The 17467-nt window shown below is 38.7% G+C and overlaps 1 protein-coding gene across 1 annotated transcript in view; it reads right to left on the bottom strand.

The window, feature by feature from the left end:
• Positions 1 to 15719: 15719 nt before the first annotated feature.
• DCDC2 (doublecortin domain containing 2) overlaps positions 15720 to 17467 on the bottom strand; it is a 156241-nt gene continuing 154493 nt past the window's right edge. Inside the window, exon 11 of the mRNA XM_055127493.1 lies at positions 15720 to 16282. Within this exon, the coding sequence (XP_054983468.1) occupies positions 16178 to 16282 (105 nt within the window). The 3' untranslated portion in view covers positions 15720 to 16177. The remainder of the gene's footprint in view (positions 16283 to 17467) is intronic.

Here is a 17467-nt window from a genome sequence, read left to right on the forward strand (position 1 = left end):
ATGATAACCTCTCAGTATCTGTATTGTGAAATAATGCCCAAAAGTAGAGAAAGTATGGGGGAAATTGTCTGCCATGGATGCAGGGGAAGGGTGAGAAGGGGGGGTATACTGGGGACATTTGTGGTGGAGAATGTGCGCTGGTGGAGTGATGGTTGTTTGATCACTGTATGAATTAAACTCAAACATGAGAGCTTGTAATTGTATCTCTTGGTGATTTCATTTAAAAAAAGGAAGAAAGTGATGGTTGAGGTGGATGGGGCATAATCTCTGGGAATTCCTTCTCATAATGGGCTAACTTAGCTGTACAGAAACAGTAAGTCTGGAATCCAGAGCCTTAAGGCAGTTTGTTGCATGCAGGGAGCTAAATAATTATATCATTATTGATGAGGGAAATAATGTTTAAAACTTCCCACTAATGTATGCCCCAGACGTAAATCTGCTCACCCACCAGTGTTTCACAAAAAGCCTATCCATCCCTTTGAACATTTCAGAGATGACCACATTGACATGATAGAAGCTTCCCACTATATTGTTCAGATCATCTGTGGCTATTCCATTTGGGGTGCTATAATTTGAAATCAATAATAATTGAGGCTCCCAGGCAGATATAAATACAAAAAATCCTCTAAATTGGCCATGGGTTCGTTAAATGCTACAAAACTTCCCCAAATTAATATCGATATCAATCTACTCTCGGGCACACACTTACTCACACTTCATCATCATCCACACCATCTCCACATATTTGTAGAAGATATCCTGAAAATTAGTAACAGAAGTAATGAACCTATTAGGCCCATGGTAACGGCAGGATAGCAAGACCGAAATCTGGAGCTTTGGGGAGTCATTTCATCAATAATGAAAAAGCACCAAGAATTAATTCTGGCTCCAAAATGGGACAGTAAAGAAATAGAATCCAGGAAAAAATTGGCAGGCACTTTGGTAGAAGATGCCAAAAATCAAGTCAGAAAGCTAATAATCCTAATATTGAACAGCTGTGGGGTGCTTATTCCGTTCTGCCTGTAAAGCCTCTGAGGTGAAGAAAGTAGCAACTCATCATTTCTCCTTTGCCAAAGTGAGAGACCGAGGCTCAAAGCGCTTGGAAAAAGTGCTTGTCATGTAATATGAGTTTGAAAGCCCAAACTTCAATCGGGTTTGGCTGGTGCTGCTCTATCTATATAAGCACGGGAGCCCAAGACAGTCTTGGGAAGGGGGACAAGAATAAAGAGGAAGAGAATAGAGTAAGGCTAGGCCAGCCCTGAGGATGAAGACCCCTCAATCCACCTTGTAGAAAGTCCATCCCATTCACAATGTCCAAGCCATCTGTGTGACTTGAGTGACCTTAAACAGAGGCTAACCCTGGAGATACATGTCCAAATCCCCCTCATCACAGTTTGTTTTTTCATTCTAATTTTATTTTAATGAATCACCATGAGATAGTTACAGACTTACAAACTTTCGTGATTACGTTTCAGTCATAAAATATTCAAGTACCCATCCCTCCACCAGTTCTCATTCTCCACCACCAATTGTCCCAGTATCCCTCCTGCCACCCCCACCCCTTCCCACTCCCTGCTTCTGTGGCAGACACATGCCCTCTTACTCTCTCTCTCCTTTTGGGTGTTATGATTTGCAAAACAGGTACTAAGCAGTCATCATATTTGGTCCATGGTCTACTTTCAGCATGCATCTCCCATCCCGAGCGATCCCTCCGACCATCATTTACATAGTGGTCCCTTCTATATGCCAGCTGCCTTTTACCCCAGCACATGAGACAGGCTTCGGAGCTGTGGAGCAATCTTCCCCGTCTACAGCCATACCACCCTGAACACCCCCAATCTCGTCTCATCACATTTTAGTTTAAATGCCATCTCTACAAATTCTCTGGATTTCTTAAATAGAAATGGCTCCTCTTTCCTCTGAATGTCTTCATCTTTATATCTTTCATTCCCTGTAGCACATTCTTGGACCACGGTTACTATATGCAGTAATCACAGTACTACATATAGTACCATGTGTCACTCACTTAAATACAGAAAAAATTATATATAGGAAATCAATGGGCTTGCTAACACCCAACTGATACTAGTTTGGGGAGCTAGAAGTCTCACCATCCTCCAAAGATGTGAGCCCCTTTTGCAGGGGGAAATATATTTGGGAAACATCTGCCAATCTAGGCTCACCGTTTTCCAACTCTTTTCCCCTCTAGCTCAAGCTATGAGTCTGACCCATTGCGTGTGGGGAAAATGAATGCATTTCTGCCCCAGACCTGGCCTTTCCAAAGCACCCAAGTAGCGCCAGAGAGAACCCATGCATGGGTGAGATCCTGAGTTGGATCCCAGTATTGTACAGTCCCCATCCACAGCACCTCTGGGTGTGACCTGTGAGGCCCTGAGCACCTCATTTCTAGGGTCATACTATTAATGCTGCCCCGTATCAAAGACTAAATTGAAAGAATGCACCCAAATAAGTATCTTTTTGCCGTGCACTGACTGGATGTCTATACTCTGGAAAATCTGGGGACAACAAACATGAATGTGTTGTTTCTGTCAGCCTGGGTGCCTGAGTGGTTGGGTGGCCCACTATTCTCCACCCCTCTGGCAAAACCTTGAATGTTTGTAAAAAATAATTTTCTATCATGCTAAAACTTGAGCTTTTATGTCAAAGTGCTGAAGTGAACCAGAAGAATGAAACTGAACCCCTGCCATCGTCAGTTCAAAAGGTATCATCTGGGGCTGGAAAGACAGTACAGCAGCTTACATACAGTAAGCATGTTGTCTTACACATGGCCAGGCTGGGTTCGACCTCCACCCCCGCTATCCAAATATGGTCCCCTGAACACCATAAGGAGTGATTCCTGAGCACAGAGCTGATAGTAACTTCCAAGCATCTCCCAGTGTGGCTCAAAACAAAGCCCCCAAATGTATCAGGTCTGTGTAGAAACCCTGAAATCTAGGCCCTGGACAGTTGTCAAACATATCAAAAAAGAAGCTAGCATCTCTGTCCATGCATGATATAGTGGTGGAAATGATCATCTAAATTCTTCCTAACATGGGAGCTGGACTGGAGCGATAGCACAGAGGGTAGGGCGTTTGCCTTGCACATGGCCGACCTAGGTTCGATTCCTCTGTCCCTCTCGGAGAGCCCGATAAGCTACCGAGAGTATCCTGCCTGCATGGCAGAGCCTGGCAAGCTTCCCATAGCATATTCGATATGCCAAAAACAGTAACAACAAGTCTCACATGGAGACGTTATGAGTCAATCGATGAACAATGGAGTGACAGTGACAGTGACAGTGCTATAGTGCTAAAACATGGAAGCTAATATAGTGTGAATGTTCATGGGCCTCAAAATTCAGATACCAAGCATCAAATGCCCAAGATGATGGTATTAGGAGGTGGGACCTTCTGCACAGAGTCCCCATGATTGGACCCGTGCCCTCATTAGAGAGGCCTCACTGAGCAACCCAGCCCCTGACATTATTCGAGACACTGACAAGTGTGCAGTGAAAGCAGGGCCTTCTCCAGAACCTAACCAGTCTGGTACCATGATTCTAGACATCCGGCTTCCAGAACTATGGGAAATAAGTTATGTCGTTCATAAGCCACACAGTCTGTGGTATCTTTCAGACTCAATAAACCAAGACAAGACCCCTCAGACAATTCTCATTTATAATTAAAAATTTGAGTTTAAAGGCCCTTAGAGGTAACAAGGTATCCATTTTGGCCTCTTGGGAGAAGAAAGGAGAAATACAGACAACTAAGGATCTCCCCAGCTCACAAATTCTTATCCTTCATTTGGTTTTTGGATCTCATGATTTACTGTAGCATTAATTTCGGTTTGTGTTTACAAGGCTATTGCACCAGGCTCACCACCAGTGCCAATATCCTGCCACCACTGTCCAAAGTCTCTTGACACCTTCCTTCTCTTGGTAGACTCGGTTTTCAGTTCAAATGGAAATATCTGAGAGTGAAGGGAACACCAAGTAGAGGATGTTGGGAGGACCCACTCATGTTGAAAGATGTGTGCCGAAAGTAGACTATAGACCGAACATGGTGGCCACTCAATATCTCTACTGCAAACTACAACACCCGAAAGGAGAGAGAACAGAAGGGAATGCCCTGCCATAGAGGCAGGGTGGGGTGGTGGGGGCTGGGGTGGGGGTGGTGGGAGGGATACTGGGAACATTGGTGGAGGAGAATGGGAACTGGTGGAGGGATGTAAATGATCACTGTATGACTGAAATGCAAACATGAAAGTTCATAAGTGATTCACTAATAAAAAATTTAAAAATAAAAATAAAAAAAGAAATATCTCAGAGTGGAAACACAAAAATTGTCCTGTATCTGTGCATATATACCTTACTTGAAAATATTTGTTTATACTACTAAAAATCACAGAAAACCTAGAATTAGTCAAAGGTAAATGAATCAAAGGGGATTTTCATTGTATATGTACCATGTTCATCTCTGTGGAAAAATAGAAAAAGACAAGTCAACCAAAGTATGAATAAAGTTTTGGCTTATTGAGTCATTATCTTCATAGCTTATTTCTAGCTTGCATAGTTTAATAAAGCACTTTACTAAGTATCTGTTGACTAGCTCAGTTGTCACAAAAACACTGGACTTGGAATTAGCTCAAATCCAAAATTTCATATAAAAAAAGCAAAATAGCCCAGTAATAATTTTCAGGTTATTAAAACTGCTGAAATTATATATTGGGGCTGAATCGATAACACAGCGGTAGGGCATTTGCCTTATACGCGACAGACCTGGGTTCGATTCCTCTGCCCTTCTCGGAGAGACTGGCAAGCTACCGAGAGTATCTCGTCCGCACAGCAGAGCCTGGCAAGCTACCTATGGCATATTTGATATGCCAAAAACAGTAAGAACAAGTCTCTCAAGATGGAGACGTTACTGGTGTTCTCTCGAGCAAATCGATGAGCAACAGGCTGACAGTGACAGTGACATTATACACGAAAGTGTATTAATTTTTTAAATAACTACATTTAGGTCAGATTTTCAAGCCCAGTTATACTGTTCCAGTAAAATGAAATTCTTATGTCAAAGTAATGTAAAAGGGAGAAATATGAAACCTTTCACCTACTGGCATAAAGAAAAACACAGTCAATCCAGAGATATTTCCACCAGCCAGAATATTAATTATATTAGGCAAAATACAGAATCCAAGACAAGCCCACAAGATGCAACCCATACATGGAAAGTATCCACCTGAGATCAAGTTAGCAAACAACAAATGAGGAAGTTGACACCCAAGGAGACAGCATAGTTATTATTCTATTAATATTAAAAGCAACTAGTAACTTTTAACATACTGTGTATTTATAATTACTTGAGTTTAAACATGGTTCAAATTATTGAAATTATAAGAAAGGATTCACTGTCACTGTCATCCCATTGCTCATCGATTTGCTCAAGTGAGCACCAATTATGCCTCCATTGTGAGACTTGTTACTATTTTTGGCATATCGAATACGCCATGGATAGCTTGCCAGGCTCTACAGTGTGGGCGGGATACTCTTGGTAGCTTGCTGGATTCTCCGAGAGGAATGGAGGAATCAAACAGGTCAGCCACATGCAAGGCAAATGCCCTACCTGCTGTGCAATCGCTCCAGTCCAATAATAATAATAATAATAATAATAAAAAGAATAAGCCTGGATTTTGAAGAGGCATTGGCAGTTGAGTTACTATAAGTGAATACAGGCTGGCCCAAATCTCTGAGTCTTCACTGGATCCAGGCAGATGCCTCCCCACCCTGCCAAGGGCCCAGCACTCCATCCACTTACCCACAAACCCACATTCAGCTCCTGCCACCACCAGAAAAATAGCCCAGTTTCAAGGCTGAATGATAGTACAGCAGGTGAGTTGGTTGTCTCGCATAGGGCTGTCCAGGGTTCAATCCCTGGCATCCCATATGGTCCCCCAAGCCCCTCCTGGAGGAATTCCTGAGCACAGAGCAAGAAGAAACCCCTGAGCATTACTGGGTGTGACCCCTGCAAACCCAAAAAGAAACAGATTGACCTCAGAGAGACACAGCAGCTGAGTTATTCCAGAGAGACCAGGCCTAGCTCTCTAGCGCCTTCTCGGAAGGATAACACACGAGGCTCAGCTAGCACTTAACAAACAACTCAGTAAAGCCTCAGACAATGACTTTAGCAACACCATTATGTTGTAACAAGCAATAGAAAGTAAATTATTTTGTGCCTACTTGGCCAGGCTTGGGGAACTGGAATCATGGTGGGATTGGTGCTAGAACACTGAAACAACTGGATGGTGAACAACTTTGGCAATCAGTGTTTAAAGTTTCATGCCAAAGAAAGAGACCCACAACTAGATAAAAGAACAACTTTGAAAGAATAAGTAACTTCTAAAACTGAATCCACCACTTTGGTAGCTTTGTTGAAGCATGATTACTACATGAAAATTGTATATGTTTGAAATGTGCAATGTGATACCCATGTACAATGTGAAGCGATGATCACAATCAAGCTAATTAGCACATCTATGACCTCACAGAATTTTCCTCTGTGTGTATGCAGTGAGAACTTTAGAATCACCGTCTTCGAAACTTTGAAGGATGTATTAAAGTAGAGTTACCAATAGTCAGTATGCTACACGAGTTCTCCAGAATTAATTCATCTTGTAACTGAAAATTTGTACTCTTTTGCCCAACAATTATCCATATCTCGTGCCCTCTGGTCCCAGCCTTCCATTCTACTCTCTGCTCCTGTGAGTTCAGCTTTTTTCCATTTCAACATGTAAATGAAATTATATAGTACAATTACCATAATGTCTTCCGGGTACTCCCATGTTGTGACAAATAGCTGGTTTTCTTTCTACCGGTTGAATAATTCATCATATATATATATATATACACACACACACACATATATATATACATACCACCCTTCCTTTATTTGTTTGTACTTCCGTGATCACTTAACTGTTCCATGTCTTGGCTATTGCACATAATGCTGCAATTAACTTGCAAATATCTCTTCAAGATGCTAAGTTCATTTTCTTTGGAGTTTTACCCAAAAGTGGGATTGATGGTAATTCAATTTTTTTATGAGGAACTGCCATGCTGTTTTCCATAATGGCTACACCAATTTACATTGCTACCAATAGCACACATCTGTTCCTTTTCTCCCGCACAACCCTGCCAGGTTTTCTAAGTCATTTAATCACCCCCATCCCCTTCTCTTCTTTTTTGTTTTGATGGCTGAGAATCTCACACCCGTGGCTGCAGAGCTCTCCCCCTTGGTTGTGATGCTCACTGGGTCTTGTACACTTGGGTGTGTTCCTTGCAACACACTGGGTTGCTGAGCACTTTGTTGTGGCACTGGGATCACAAAGGAGAGTGAAGCTGGGAACGTGAAGTGCGAGGGATTGAAACTTGCTGCCTTGTGAGGCTTCAAGGCTCAACTGCTGAGCCACCTAAAGAGTCACTGGCAGATACGTGGATAAAAAAACTGATAGGCTGGATAATACTCTGGAATGCTACTCAGCTATTTTAATTTCTTAATTTGATTTTGGTTTTTGGGCCACACCCAATAAGCCCTGTGCTCAGGGCTTACTCCTGGTTCTATGCTCAGGAATCACTCCTGGCAGGGATTATGGGATCATATGTGGTGCTGGGGATCAAACCCAGGTTCACCTACATGCAACGCAAGTGCCTTACCCACTGTACTATCACTCCAGGCCCATATTCAGTTATTATTATTATTATTATTATTGTTGTTGTTGTTGTTGTTGTTTTTGCTTTTTGGGTCACACCCGGAGATGCACAGTGAGAATACTCCCAGTTCTACACTCAAGAATTACTCCTGGCAGTGCTCAGGGGACCATATGGGATGCTGGGATTCGAACCCAGGTCGGCCGCGTGCAAGGGCAAGGCAAACGCCCTACCCGCTGTGATATTGCTCCAGCCCTGAGTTATTATTTTTTAAAGATAAAAATCTTGCCATTTGCACCCCAGAGAGAGAGAGAGAGAGAGAGAGAGAGAGAGAGAGAGAGAGAGATGGAATTGACCATGATGGAATTAAGGGAAGTGAAAGAATTCAGAAAGACAAATACTTAATAATATCACTCATGTGAAATACAAGGAGAGAGATCAAATAAATAAATGAATGAGATACATTAAAAATAACTCAAGCTTTGAAAGAAATAGCAGTTATTAAGAGAGTAAGGGGAAACAGAATGGAAAGGAAAAATGAGAAGAGATGGTAAATTTGAGAGTGAAGAGCTACAGAACTTTGGGATTTGGTATAAGTAAATAAACACTTTTCAAAGTAAAAGCTTGACTCCTGAAAATAATAGTGATTGTGGTATACCAATGGTACATCCATATTTTTTTTCCAAAGACAGGAGTACTAATAAGTTAGTGACCAAAATCAAGGGAGAATCATGTCATGCCTTTCAATTCTTTGCAGAGAGAGAGAAGAAAAGTGCCTGACATAGAGGTGAAGGCAGAAGGGAAATTGGGGACATTGATGGTGGGAAATGTACACTAATGAAGAAATGAGTGTTAGATGTTGGAACATTTGGAACATTATATGACTAAAATCCAACCATCAACAACTTTGTAACTGTGAATCTCAGTGGTTCAATTAAGAAAAAATTATAAAACATTTAAAAATGTTTAAATAAAGTGAAACCACCAGGGGTTGTATTATTATGTGTATTTTTGTATTTTAAAATACATTCATTTTGGTCATATTTTAATTGTTTTTAAAAATATTTTATATTGTAAGATCATCTGTATTTTAACAAATTTGGTATGTTCAATCAATTTAGAAGGAAGCCTGGTTTAGCCCTGCACACTGGTCCTACAAGAGAGCAAAGAATTTCTGAGGGTATTTGGGAGACCGTGGCAATGATTCGATAGATTTAGCTTTCATTTTGAGGAGGAAATTAAAAAAACACTTGAAAATCTCCAGGAAAACTGAGTAATTTTTTTCATGAGAATTGTATAACCAATGCACACTAGCCAGTTAAAATACCTTGTAGAAACTGCCGTCATTGTTGGCTGGGGAATTTCTGATAGCATTTAACCATTTAGTCTAAAGAGATTTAACTTCAGCGATCCAAAAACCTTAGTTGCTTAGGTTTGCTTTTTCACACTTAGGAAATAATGAAGATGCACATGAACATTCGAATTCTCCCAGTTATGGTCCCCAAGTCAGACATATTTTGTCATAACTTACCAATGAGACAAACTTGCTTGAATTTTACTGCTTTTCTTTTTCAACAACATGGAACGAGAAAAGGAATGAAACAGCTTCAATTCACTAAAAGGAAGACAGAGGCTATCCCATAGCTGAAGCAGGATTTTTTACCAGTTTCTTTGTAAAACTGTAATTTATTACTTAGCTCTAGCTACACAAAATACCTGATGTGTATAATGGAGTTTCTATATTAAGGCATCTTTATTCATCATACTAAGAATTTCAGACCTGTGTTCTGCAACACTATTTTATAAAATGGTGATGAAAACAATGATTTTAAACATGTACCCCAAAGTCTTATCAATTTAACATCAATAAGAAGCTAAGAGAGAGATGAACCGGGAGCTGCGGCACAAGAAACAGACCCTCCGCGCCTATTGACTGTGATCCTGAGGTCTCCTAATCCATTTTGGCACCAGAGCAGATTCTTGCAGCCATCCATTTTGACTGTGAACTGAGCTAAAATATTAGAAACCCAAAACCGCGCGGCCGCTAAGTGAAGACTTCACTTCTTTAAGTGAAGACTTAAAGTCTTCACTCTTAGCAATGAAGAGAAATTATTAGATGATGCCTATTCAGCAGGCCTGATTGTTGGGGAAAATTTCCAATCAATAATAGTGAGTTCTGTATGGAAATATGAAATGTACTCAATATATATAGAGAATAATGGGAATATCATTAGCTACTTAGATGGGGGTGGGGTGGGAGGGGGGTGTATTGGGGTTCTTGGTGGTGGAACGGGTGCACTGGTGAATGGATGGTGGTTTAACAAGTATTTGACTGTGACTTAAACCTGAAAGCTTTGTATTTTTTTTCTTTCTTTCACGGTGGTTCAATAAAATATTTCTTTAAAAAAAAAGAAGAAGCTAAGCGAAAAACTTTTTTACAGAATTATTTTTTAATATGCTGAGTTTCTGCTTAGTTCAAATGAAAAGGTTTCAACTGGGTTTGGGAGAAATGGAATGCTAAGAACTGATACATGAAATATTAGCAATACAGCATCATAGACAATAAATGACCCAAACACAGTTTGGTTATATAAAACACATATCTATTTACTCAGTAGTTACAGTAAACTTAATATTTTAGAATAAGCCCTGACACAGAAGTAAAAAAATCTAAATGGTCATAATTTGATCAAAACACAAATATTTTTCCTTAAAAAGAGAAGTTACAAACAGAACTCATATGTAACTAATGTGCTTAAATGAATCTTTACTTATAACATCAGTAATCACCATACCCATATACATGTGAATGATTTAAAGCACAAGAAACAAAAACATTTAAGTAAAATAAAATGGAATGTTATTCTCCAAACTTGTAAAATGGACTACAATCATTCCCACTTCCCATATGCCATTACACTTGGGACAACAACTCAAATACTCAAACTAAGTGATTTTAAGCCAATAAAATTAGATAGAATTAATTTGGTCCCATGCATAGATTAAAGGTAAATCATCATTGGCTTAAGTCAATAGAATTCCATTAGTTGTCTCTTGATTTAATAAATGTCTGATGGTTACCTAGACATTTTTTTAATTTTCCAATTTTCCCTTTGGCTGATGGGATGTATGATAAATATTCTTCAAAAACAATCTTCAAAAAGAATATTTTTCTTTCTCATCAATACATGAGGACACACTTTCATTCTCCATTTCAGTCACAGATCTCATGGCATAAAATAACACATATGTCATATGATAAGAACATTAATAAAATTAATTTACACAACAGGATAGCTTCTGAAAATCAAATTTCTGATAGTGTTTGCCAAAACTGTATTGACTGGGGAGACAGCCCAGGGGAAGGCACTTGCATTGCATTGCACACTAGACTGGTTCTGTCCACAGCGCTATATTTGGTCCCCTGAGCTCACCCAAGAGTGATTCGTGCTGGAGCCTAGAGCAAGCCCTGAGCACCACAAAATGCAGACCACACAACACCCCCACCCCCGCCTGCCACCCAATTTAAGAAGTGATATATAAAAACAAAAAAAACTGTATGTGTTCATTGCCTTACAAACAAATCTGAAAAAGAAAGTAAAAGCATTTCTTTATTCCAGGAGGATATTGTGTTCATACACACCAAGCAGCTAAAAAAATCTCCGTGCTGAACTTAAATGCTAAATAGCCTAGCGGACTAATAGGTAAGTCTTGTATCTGTAGTGAACCTGGCTGCTTGGTGCCAAAAACAAATCCTCTATATATTCATCTAAATTATTGCATATGCATTCTTCACTACTACTAATAACCTTTTGACAGAGTTTCTATTGGTATGAAATATTCTGTACCTGCAGTCTATGGTACTTAGGCTGATGACAAAGAACCGATGTAGTTATTACAAGGAAACAATATTTTATATGTATGGGCTGGAGCGATAGCACAGTGGTAGGGCATTCGCCTTTCACGAGGCTGACCCGTGTTCGATTCCTCCGACCCTCTTGGGGAGCCCGGCAAGTTACCGAGAGTATCGCGCCCGCACGGAAGAGCCTGGCAAGCTACCTGCGGCATATTGGGTATGCCAAAAAAACAGTAACAATAAGTCTCACAATGAGAGACGTTACTGGTGCCCGCTCCAACAAATGGATGAGCAATGGGATGACAGTGACAGTGATGTATATACAGCCACAGCAGAGCCTGGCAAGCTCCCCGTGGTGTATTCGATATGCCAAATACAGTAACAATAACAGGTCTCACTCCCCTGACACTGAAAGAGGCTCCAATGATTGGGAAAGATGAGTAAGGAGAGGCTGCTAAAATCTCACGACTGGGACGAATAGAGACGTTACTGTTGCCTGCTCGAGCAAATCAATAAACATCAAGATGACAGTGACACAGTGTGATACAGTATACACTATATATACATATATATAATGTATGTGTATATTCAATTAAGTACATACTGTCTATATGCTTTATAAATTATATATATTTACCACTTTTATAATAAATTTTTCATTAAAATGCTGGCAGCTTTCTTATTTCAAGAATTTTAAGTCTCTTAAAAACTTCAGATGCCAAGTTTTAGAGCACCATGATATATATTACTTTCTCAGCATCTCCTCTCCCCATGTTTTTACGCATCGCCTCTCAGAAGAATCTTATTCTATCAAACACGCTATATCTAAGGAGGTCTTTTCAATGTTATAAAGTGTATGAGTGCACCTGAAAAGGTATTTGATATGGATATCTGCATATCTATAGATTCTCTCCCTGTTCAGATTGGCAGCTGTGCAGATGCAACGCTTTCAGTTTAGCAATGTGCTTATTTTCTCCACTTTGCTGTTGCTACTTACTGAGCAACCGAATCGAAGCATAGAGCTAATTCTTTAAAAGGGACAGTTAAGGAGACGAAAGACGCTCTCCCACTGTTCTGCCGCCACAATTTTACAATCACAGATGTTTCCTGGGTGAATGAACTTTATCCCTTTGTGTAGGTGAGTTATTTAAGTAAAAGTTTTGAGGATGCTGCTTTATGAGCTAGAAAACAACAAGAGGTAACCTGAATTAATGCCGGATCAGTAGGGTTCCGCACTAGTGAAAGACAACAGTCTCCAAGTCGCACCAGTGAGACGGTTCTGTCTGTCGTGCAGAGCAGAAACACACTCTCAGGACAAAAGTGAAGGCGTGACAGTCTCATACTCTTCCTATGCATCTGGCATTCAAATATCCCCTGCTTCCCTTGCTCCATTTCCCACGGGGACAGGGAGGTGGGGGAGGGATGCTGGGACAATGGAGAAGGAGGCTGACACTTGGGTGGAGATGTGGTGCTAGAAAAGTTCACGCATGAAATCCTACTAACAATTGGCAAACCACAGTGCTCAAAATATATATGTATATATACATATATATAATATGTAGACTAAAAATGGTTTAAATCTTAATAAAATTTCATTCTGTGGTCATAGCGGAAGATATTTTAAAAAGTGATCGTGTGATTATTATACAAAGCCTGCTAACTAAGAACCCATGAATTCTCACAAGCTATTTTCACGTAAGTAAAGACAGCTAAAATGTCCTTTGCATGAAAATGACTTTGGTTAAAATCTTTATTTGCCCTGCCTAATTACTAATTGTCCAAGTCAACTAATGAATTTGTTGTTTGCAAGTGTCTCTGAACCCATTTAAGCTTAAGAAAATAGTTCCACAAAATTAAACCCATGAGATCTATGTATAAAATAGCCCAAAGAACTAACATCATAAAGCATTCTGTTGCTTGTCACATAAAAGCTACACCAGGCAGTTTTTCTTCACGCTCTCTGCCTATAAAGCAATCCCTGGAACCTAGCCGATATCTCTTCTGCTCACTCACATAAACGGTCCCCAAACCTACTAGTGAATCTCCTTTATTGGAGAAGCTTTTCTGCCATGGAGGTGTCCTTTTCCATGCAGAAAATGTCTATGTTTCAGAGATGAACTCACCTCCATCATTTATATCAATGTCATTCGCAAAGCAATGGCCACCATTTTTATTCTTTGGGAATAATTCCATCTTTGGTTGGATGACATATCTTTTATATTATTTTATTTGGGCAACACACTCTTGTAAAGTGTTTTTGAGTGGTGAGTAGTTGTTTATCCCTTCAAGTTATATGAATATCTTGTCAAAATAATCACATACAAGAGAAAAATTATTTTCCCGCTATTCAATTTTTTGTTACAATTAAAGAAGGTACAACCTTCTAAAAATAGACTTAAAACACCAAACTTTGAGTCTCATGTAAGTTTTTGTCTGAAAAATACTCTTATATGACTTTCAAAAACTTTCTAAAATCCTTTCAGAAAATAAAATAAAGAGAGAGAAAATAAAGAGAGAAAGGACAGAGGGAGCGAGAGAGAAACAGAATATCTTTATTGAGGAAGTAAAGGAGAGAGGTGCCTTTCATTTAAAAAAAAGAAAGGGAAAGAATTGTTGGTAATTAGTTATAATTTCTTACATTATTTCCATATTATAAGCTATTTTAAATCAATCTAATAATAGCAGTAGTGTAGAAATTTAACATTAAAAAGACAGGTGAACTAATTCTAATTCCCTGACATAAAATTGTTGCCATGGACTAGAATGCTTTAAGTTGTCTTTAAATTGTCTATTTCTCCGGTCCTCATTAAAAAAAAAATGAGGACTGGAGAAATAGTATTGCAGGTGGGGTGCTTGCCTTGCATGAGACTGACCAGGGTTCAATTCCCAGCATCCTATAAGGTCCCCGGGGTAACTGCCAGGAGTAAACCCTGAGCATTGTTTGGTGTGGTCCCAAAACAAAACAAAACAAGTGTACTGGTTAGAAAGCACAATTTAGATTTTATACCAAAAATACAGTACCTGATTACAATTCATCCTACTAAATTATGTCTCTTTGATCATTATTGCTTTACAATACTGTTACATTACAGTCTCTGCTTATACTTCCCACTTATGTAAAATATTAAAATAACTGCTAGGGAAAATACATATGCTTTCTTTATCATTATCAAGTGTTTTATATAACTGTTTTGATTCCAAATGCTTGGATATGTGTCCTAGAGGGGGTAAAATGTCTTTGAAATTTAGGGTTAATAACTTTATCAGAGCAATCAGAAGTTTAAATTTCAAATATATAATTTCTAGATAATTAACAAAAATACACATTTGTATGAAAATATATTATTTCTATATTTGAGAAATAACTAATTTACTAAAAATTGAAAAATGAATACAATCTTTTTTTTCCTCATCTATGTTTCCCCGTTTATGCCAATCATGGTGCGTTAATTCAATCATCCCACAAAATTGTAATCAGAAACTGAGTTCATTTTGAAAACTTTTCAACTTTTCCCACTAATTTTTATTGCATGTCTTCTAGTTATATAGAAATTAATCTGCTTGAAAGTCTAAAAACCATCCATGAAAATAAATATTTCTGATAAGACCTTGGGATAAAAATGTGAAAAGGAAATCCTAATAGAAATAAAGCCAAAAAAACAGCAATATTAAGATATCACAAACTCTTCAGACAGCTTACATTTTTCATACTATTACACTGGAATTAATTTTTTTAAAAGCCTGCTTGGGAAAAATTTAATCTTTGGAGTAGCCAATATTGAGTTTTCCATAGAATAATAGGAGTGATAGGACACGAATAACATTGATAAAGTCTGATCAGTGAGAAGTCATGAATACCAAAATTTTCAAAGTCCCTCAATCAGGCTAAATAACATAATTAGGTGTTTATTATTCCTTCGTGATTGGGTGTGTTTAAAGCCATAAGAATTCGAAGCTGAAGCACTTAGGGAAAGGTATGACGATATTAATCATGAATACAATGAGTATACTTTCTCCTTACAAAATAAATATCTTTCACTATCTTTCTAAATTTTTTTTAAAGATGAATTTTGGCTCAAGAGAAAGAAAGAAAGAAAGAAATGCCAAGTCATGGCAACATTCCAATCTATTGCCGTCTCCAAATTATCTCCAAAGCTAAGACACAGATTGTTTCTTCAAGATTTTATTGCTTTTAGAAAAATAATACATGCTTTTCTATTATCCTATATTTATATACTTTCTTAGGTAAGTGCTCTATAGTAAATGTTATGTAATAATCTCTAAAAGTATAAGAAAGTCTATAATAGGAATTAGCCTTATTCTTTTTTATCCTTTACAGAGACAAATCGCCAATTGTTCCCAGTGCAAATCTTCCTTTATCCTTTTACTTAATTTGTCTAAATGACTTTTTAAAACACACACCCCCCAAAAAAAAGTCATTATCCCTCAGTAATTAGCCAAAGTCATCTAGTCTTTCCAATAGGCCTATCGTTTCAAAATTCAGTAGGTAGTTTTCAACCATATTGTCACATTATGTTTAGCAATAACTATATGCTTAGTGTTCAAGTATTATACCCTTCATTCTTCTCTTATAATTGACATATTCTCTTTTTGATAAAAATTCTCTATGCTACAGCTGAAGCATCCTTGTTTTGCTCGTTGTTATCATTTTCCTCTGGACTGGTGACTTTTACTTCCGGCTTCGGTGGCCTCTGGGGGTCTGAGTTTGCCTGCAGGGAAATAGAATAAAAACAAGGTGTTTAGCCCTTTTTATAGCTACAAACATCTTAAAATTAGCAAGAAAAAAATAATAACCTTAAAATTCTATTTCATCCTAAAAATAACTATAGCAACTAACAATGGTTCCTTGGGTTTTGTTTTTCAGTCCTTCACTACCCAGAAGACACACTTTTCCCTATACCTTGCTGGTCCAGAGGAACAGAGTCATTTCTGGGACCAAAGGGGTGTCTCTCTGTCTCTCTCTCTCTCTTTCTTTCTCTCTCTCTCTCTCTCCTCTCTCTCTCCCATCCTCCCTCACTCTCTCCCACCCCCTTCTATCTTTCTCATTTTCTTTCCTTCTTTCTTTCTTTCTTTCTTTCTTTCTTTCTTTCTTTCTTTCTTTCTTTCTTTCTTTCTTTCTTTCTTTCTTTCTTTCTTTCTTCCTTCATTCACTCATTCCTTCCTTTCTCTTTCTTTCTCTCTTCTTTCTTTTCCTCCTTCCTTCCTTTCTTTCTCTTTCTTTCTCTCCTTCTTTCTATCCTTCTTTCTATCTTCCTTTCTTTCTGTCTTCCTTTCTTTCTGTCTGTCTTTCTGTCTCTTTATTTCATATTGAACTAACTTTTCTTTTGAACAGTTTAGTCATACTTTCATTACTTTCATGTCAGTGTTTGCTGAGGAAAAGGAAGAGAAAGATGCTGGCATTCTCCCTTTAACTCACAATCCAGCCCCATACCAGATGTTTTTCTGAGGGTTGCAGAGAGTGAGAATGGGGACGGGGGTGGGGGGGGGGAAATTCCCTATTTTTTGTGATTCTGGTGCCGAGTACCAAGTAGAGAGGAGCAGGACAGAAGATCCAATCACAGAAGCAGCTTTTCTACACCAGCAAACACTGTGTGTTATTAATCACCTCTCACTTATAATTTGCCTTCCCCCACCCCCAACTAGTTTGCAAACTAAGATGAGGTGGGGAGGATGAAAGAGCTGGTGTTTAAATTCTGCTCCAAGAAATGCCAGAGACTCCGAAAACTTCCGGAGATCTACCTGTGTGAAGGACAACATGACTAGCTCCACATCTTTCCCCCGTTCACATTCTTTAAAAAAAGAAACAGCGCTGAAAGTAGACTAAGGACTAAACATGATAGCTTCTTAGTATCTGTATTACAAACTAAGATGTCCCAAAGCAGAGAGAGAATAAG

The sequence above is a fragment of the Sorex araneus genome, chromosome 2 (genome assembly GCF_027595985.1).
Source record: "Sorex araneus isolate mSorAra2 chromosome 2, mSorAra2.pri, whole genome shotgun sequence".
Taxonomy (NCBI): Eukaryota; Metazoa; Chordata; class Mammalia; order Eulipotyphla; family Soricidae; genus Sorex; species Sorex araneus.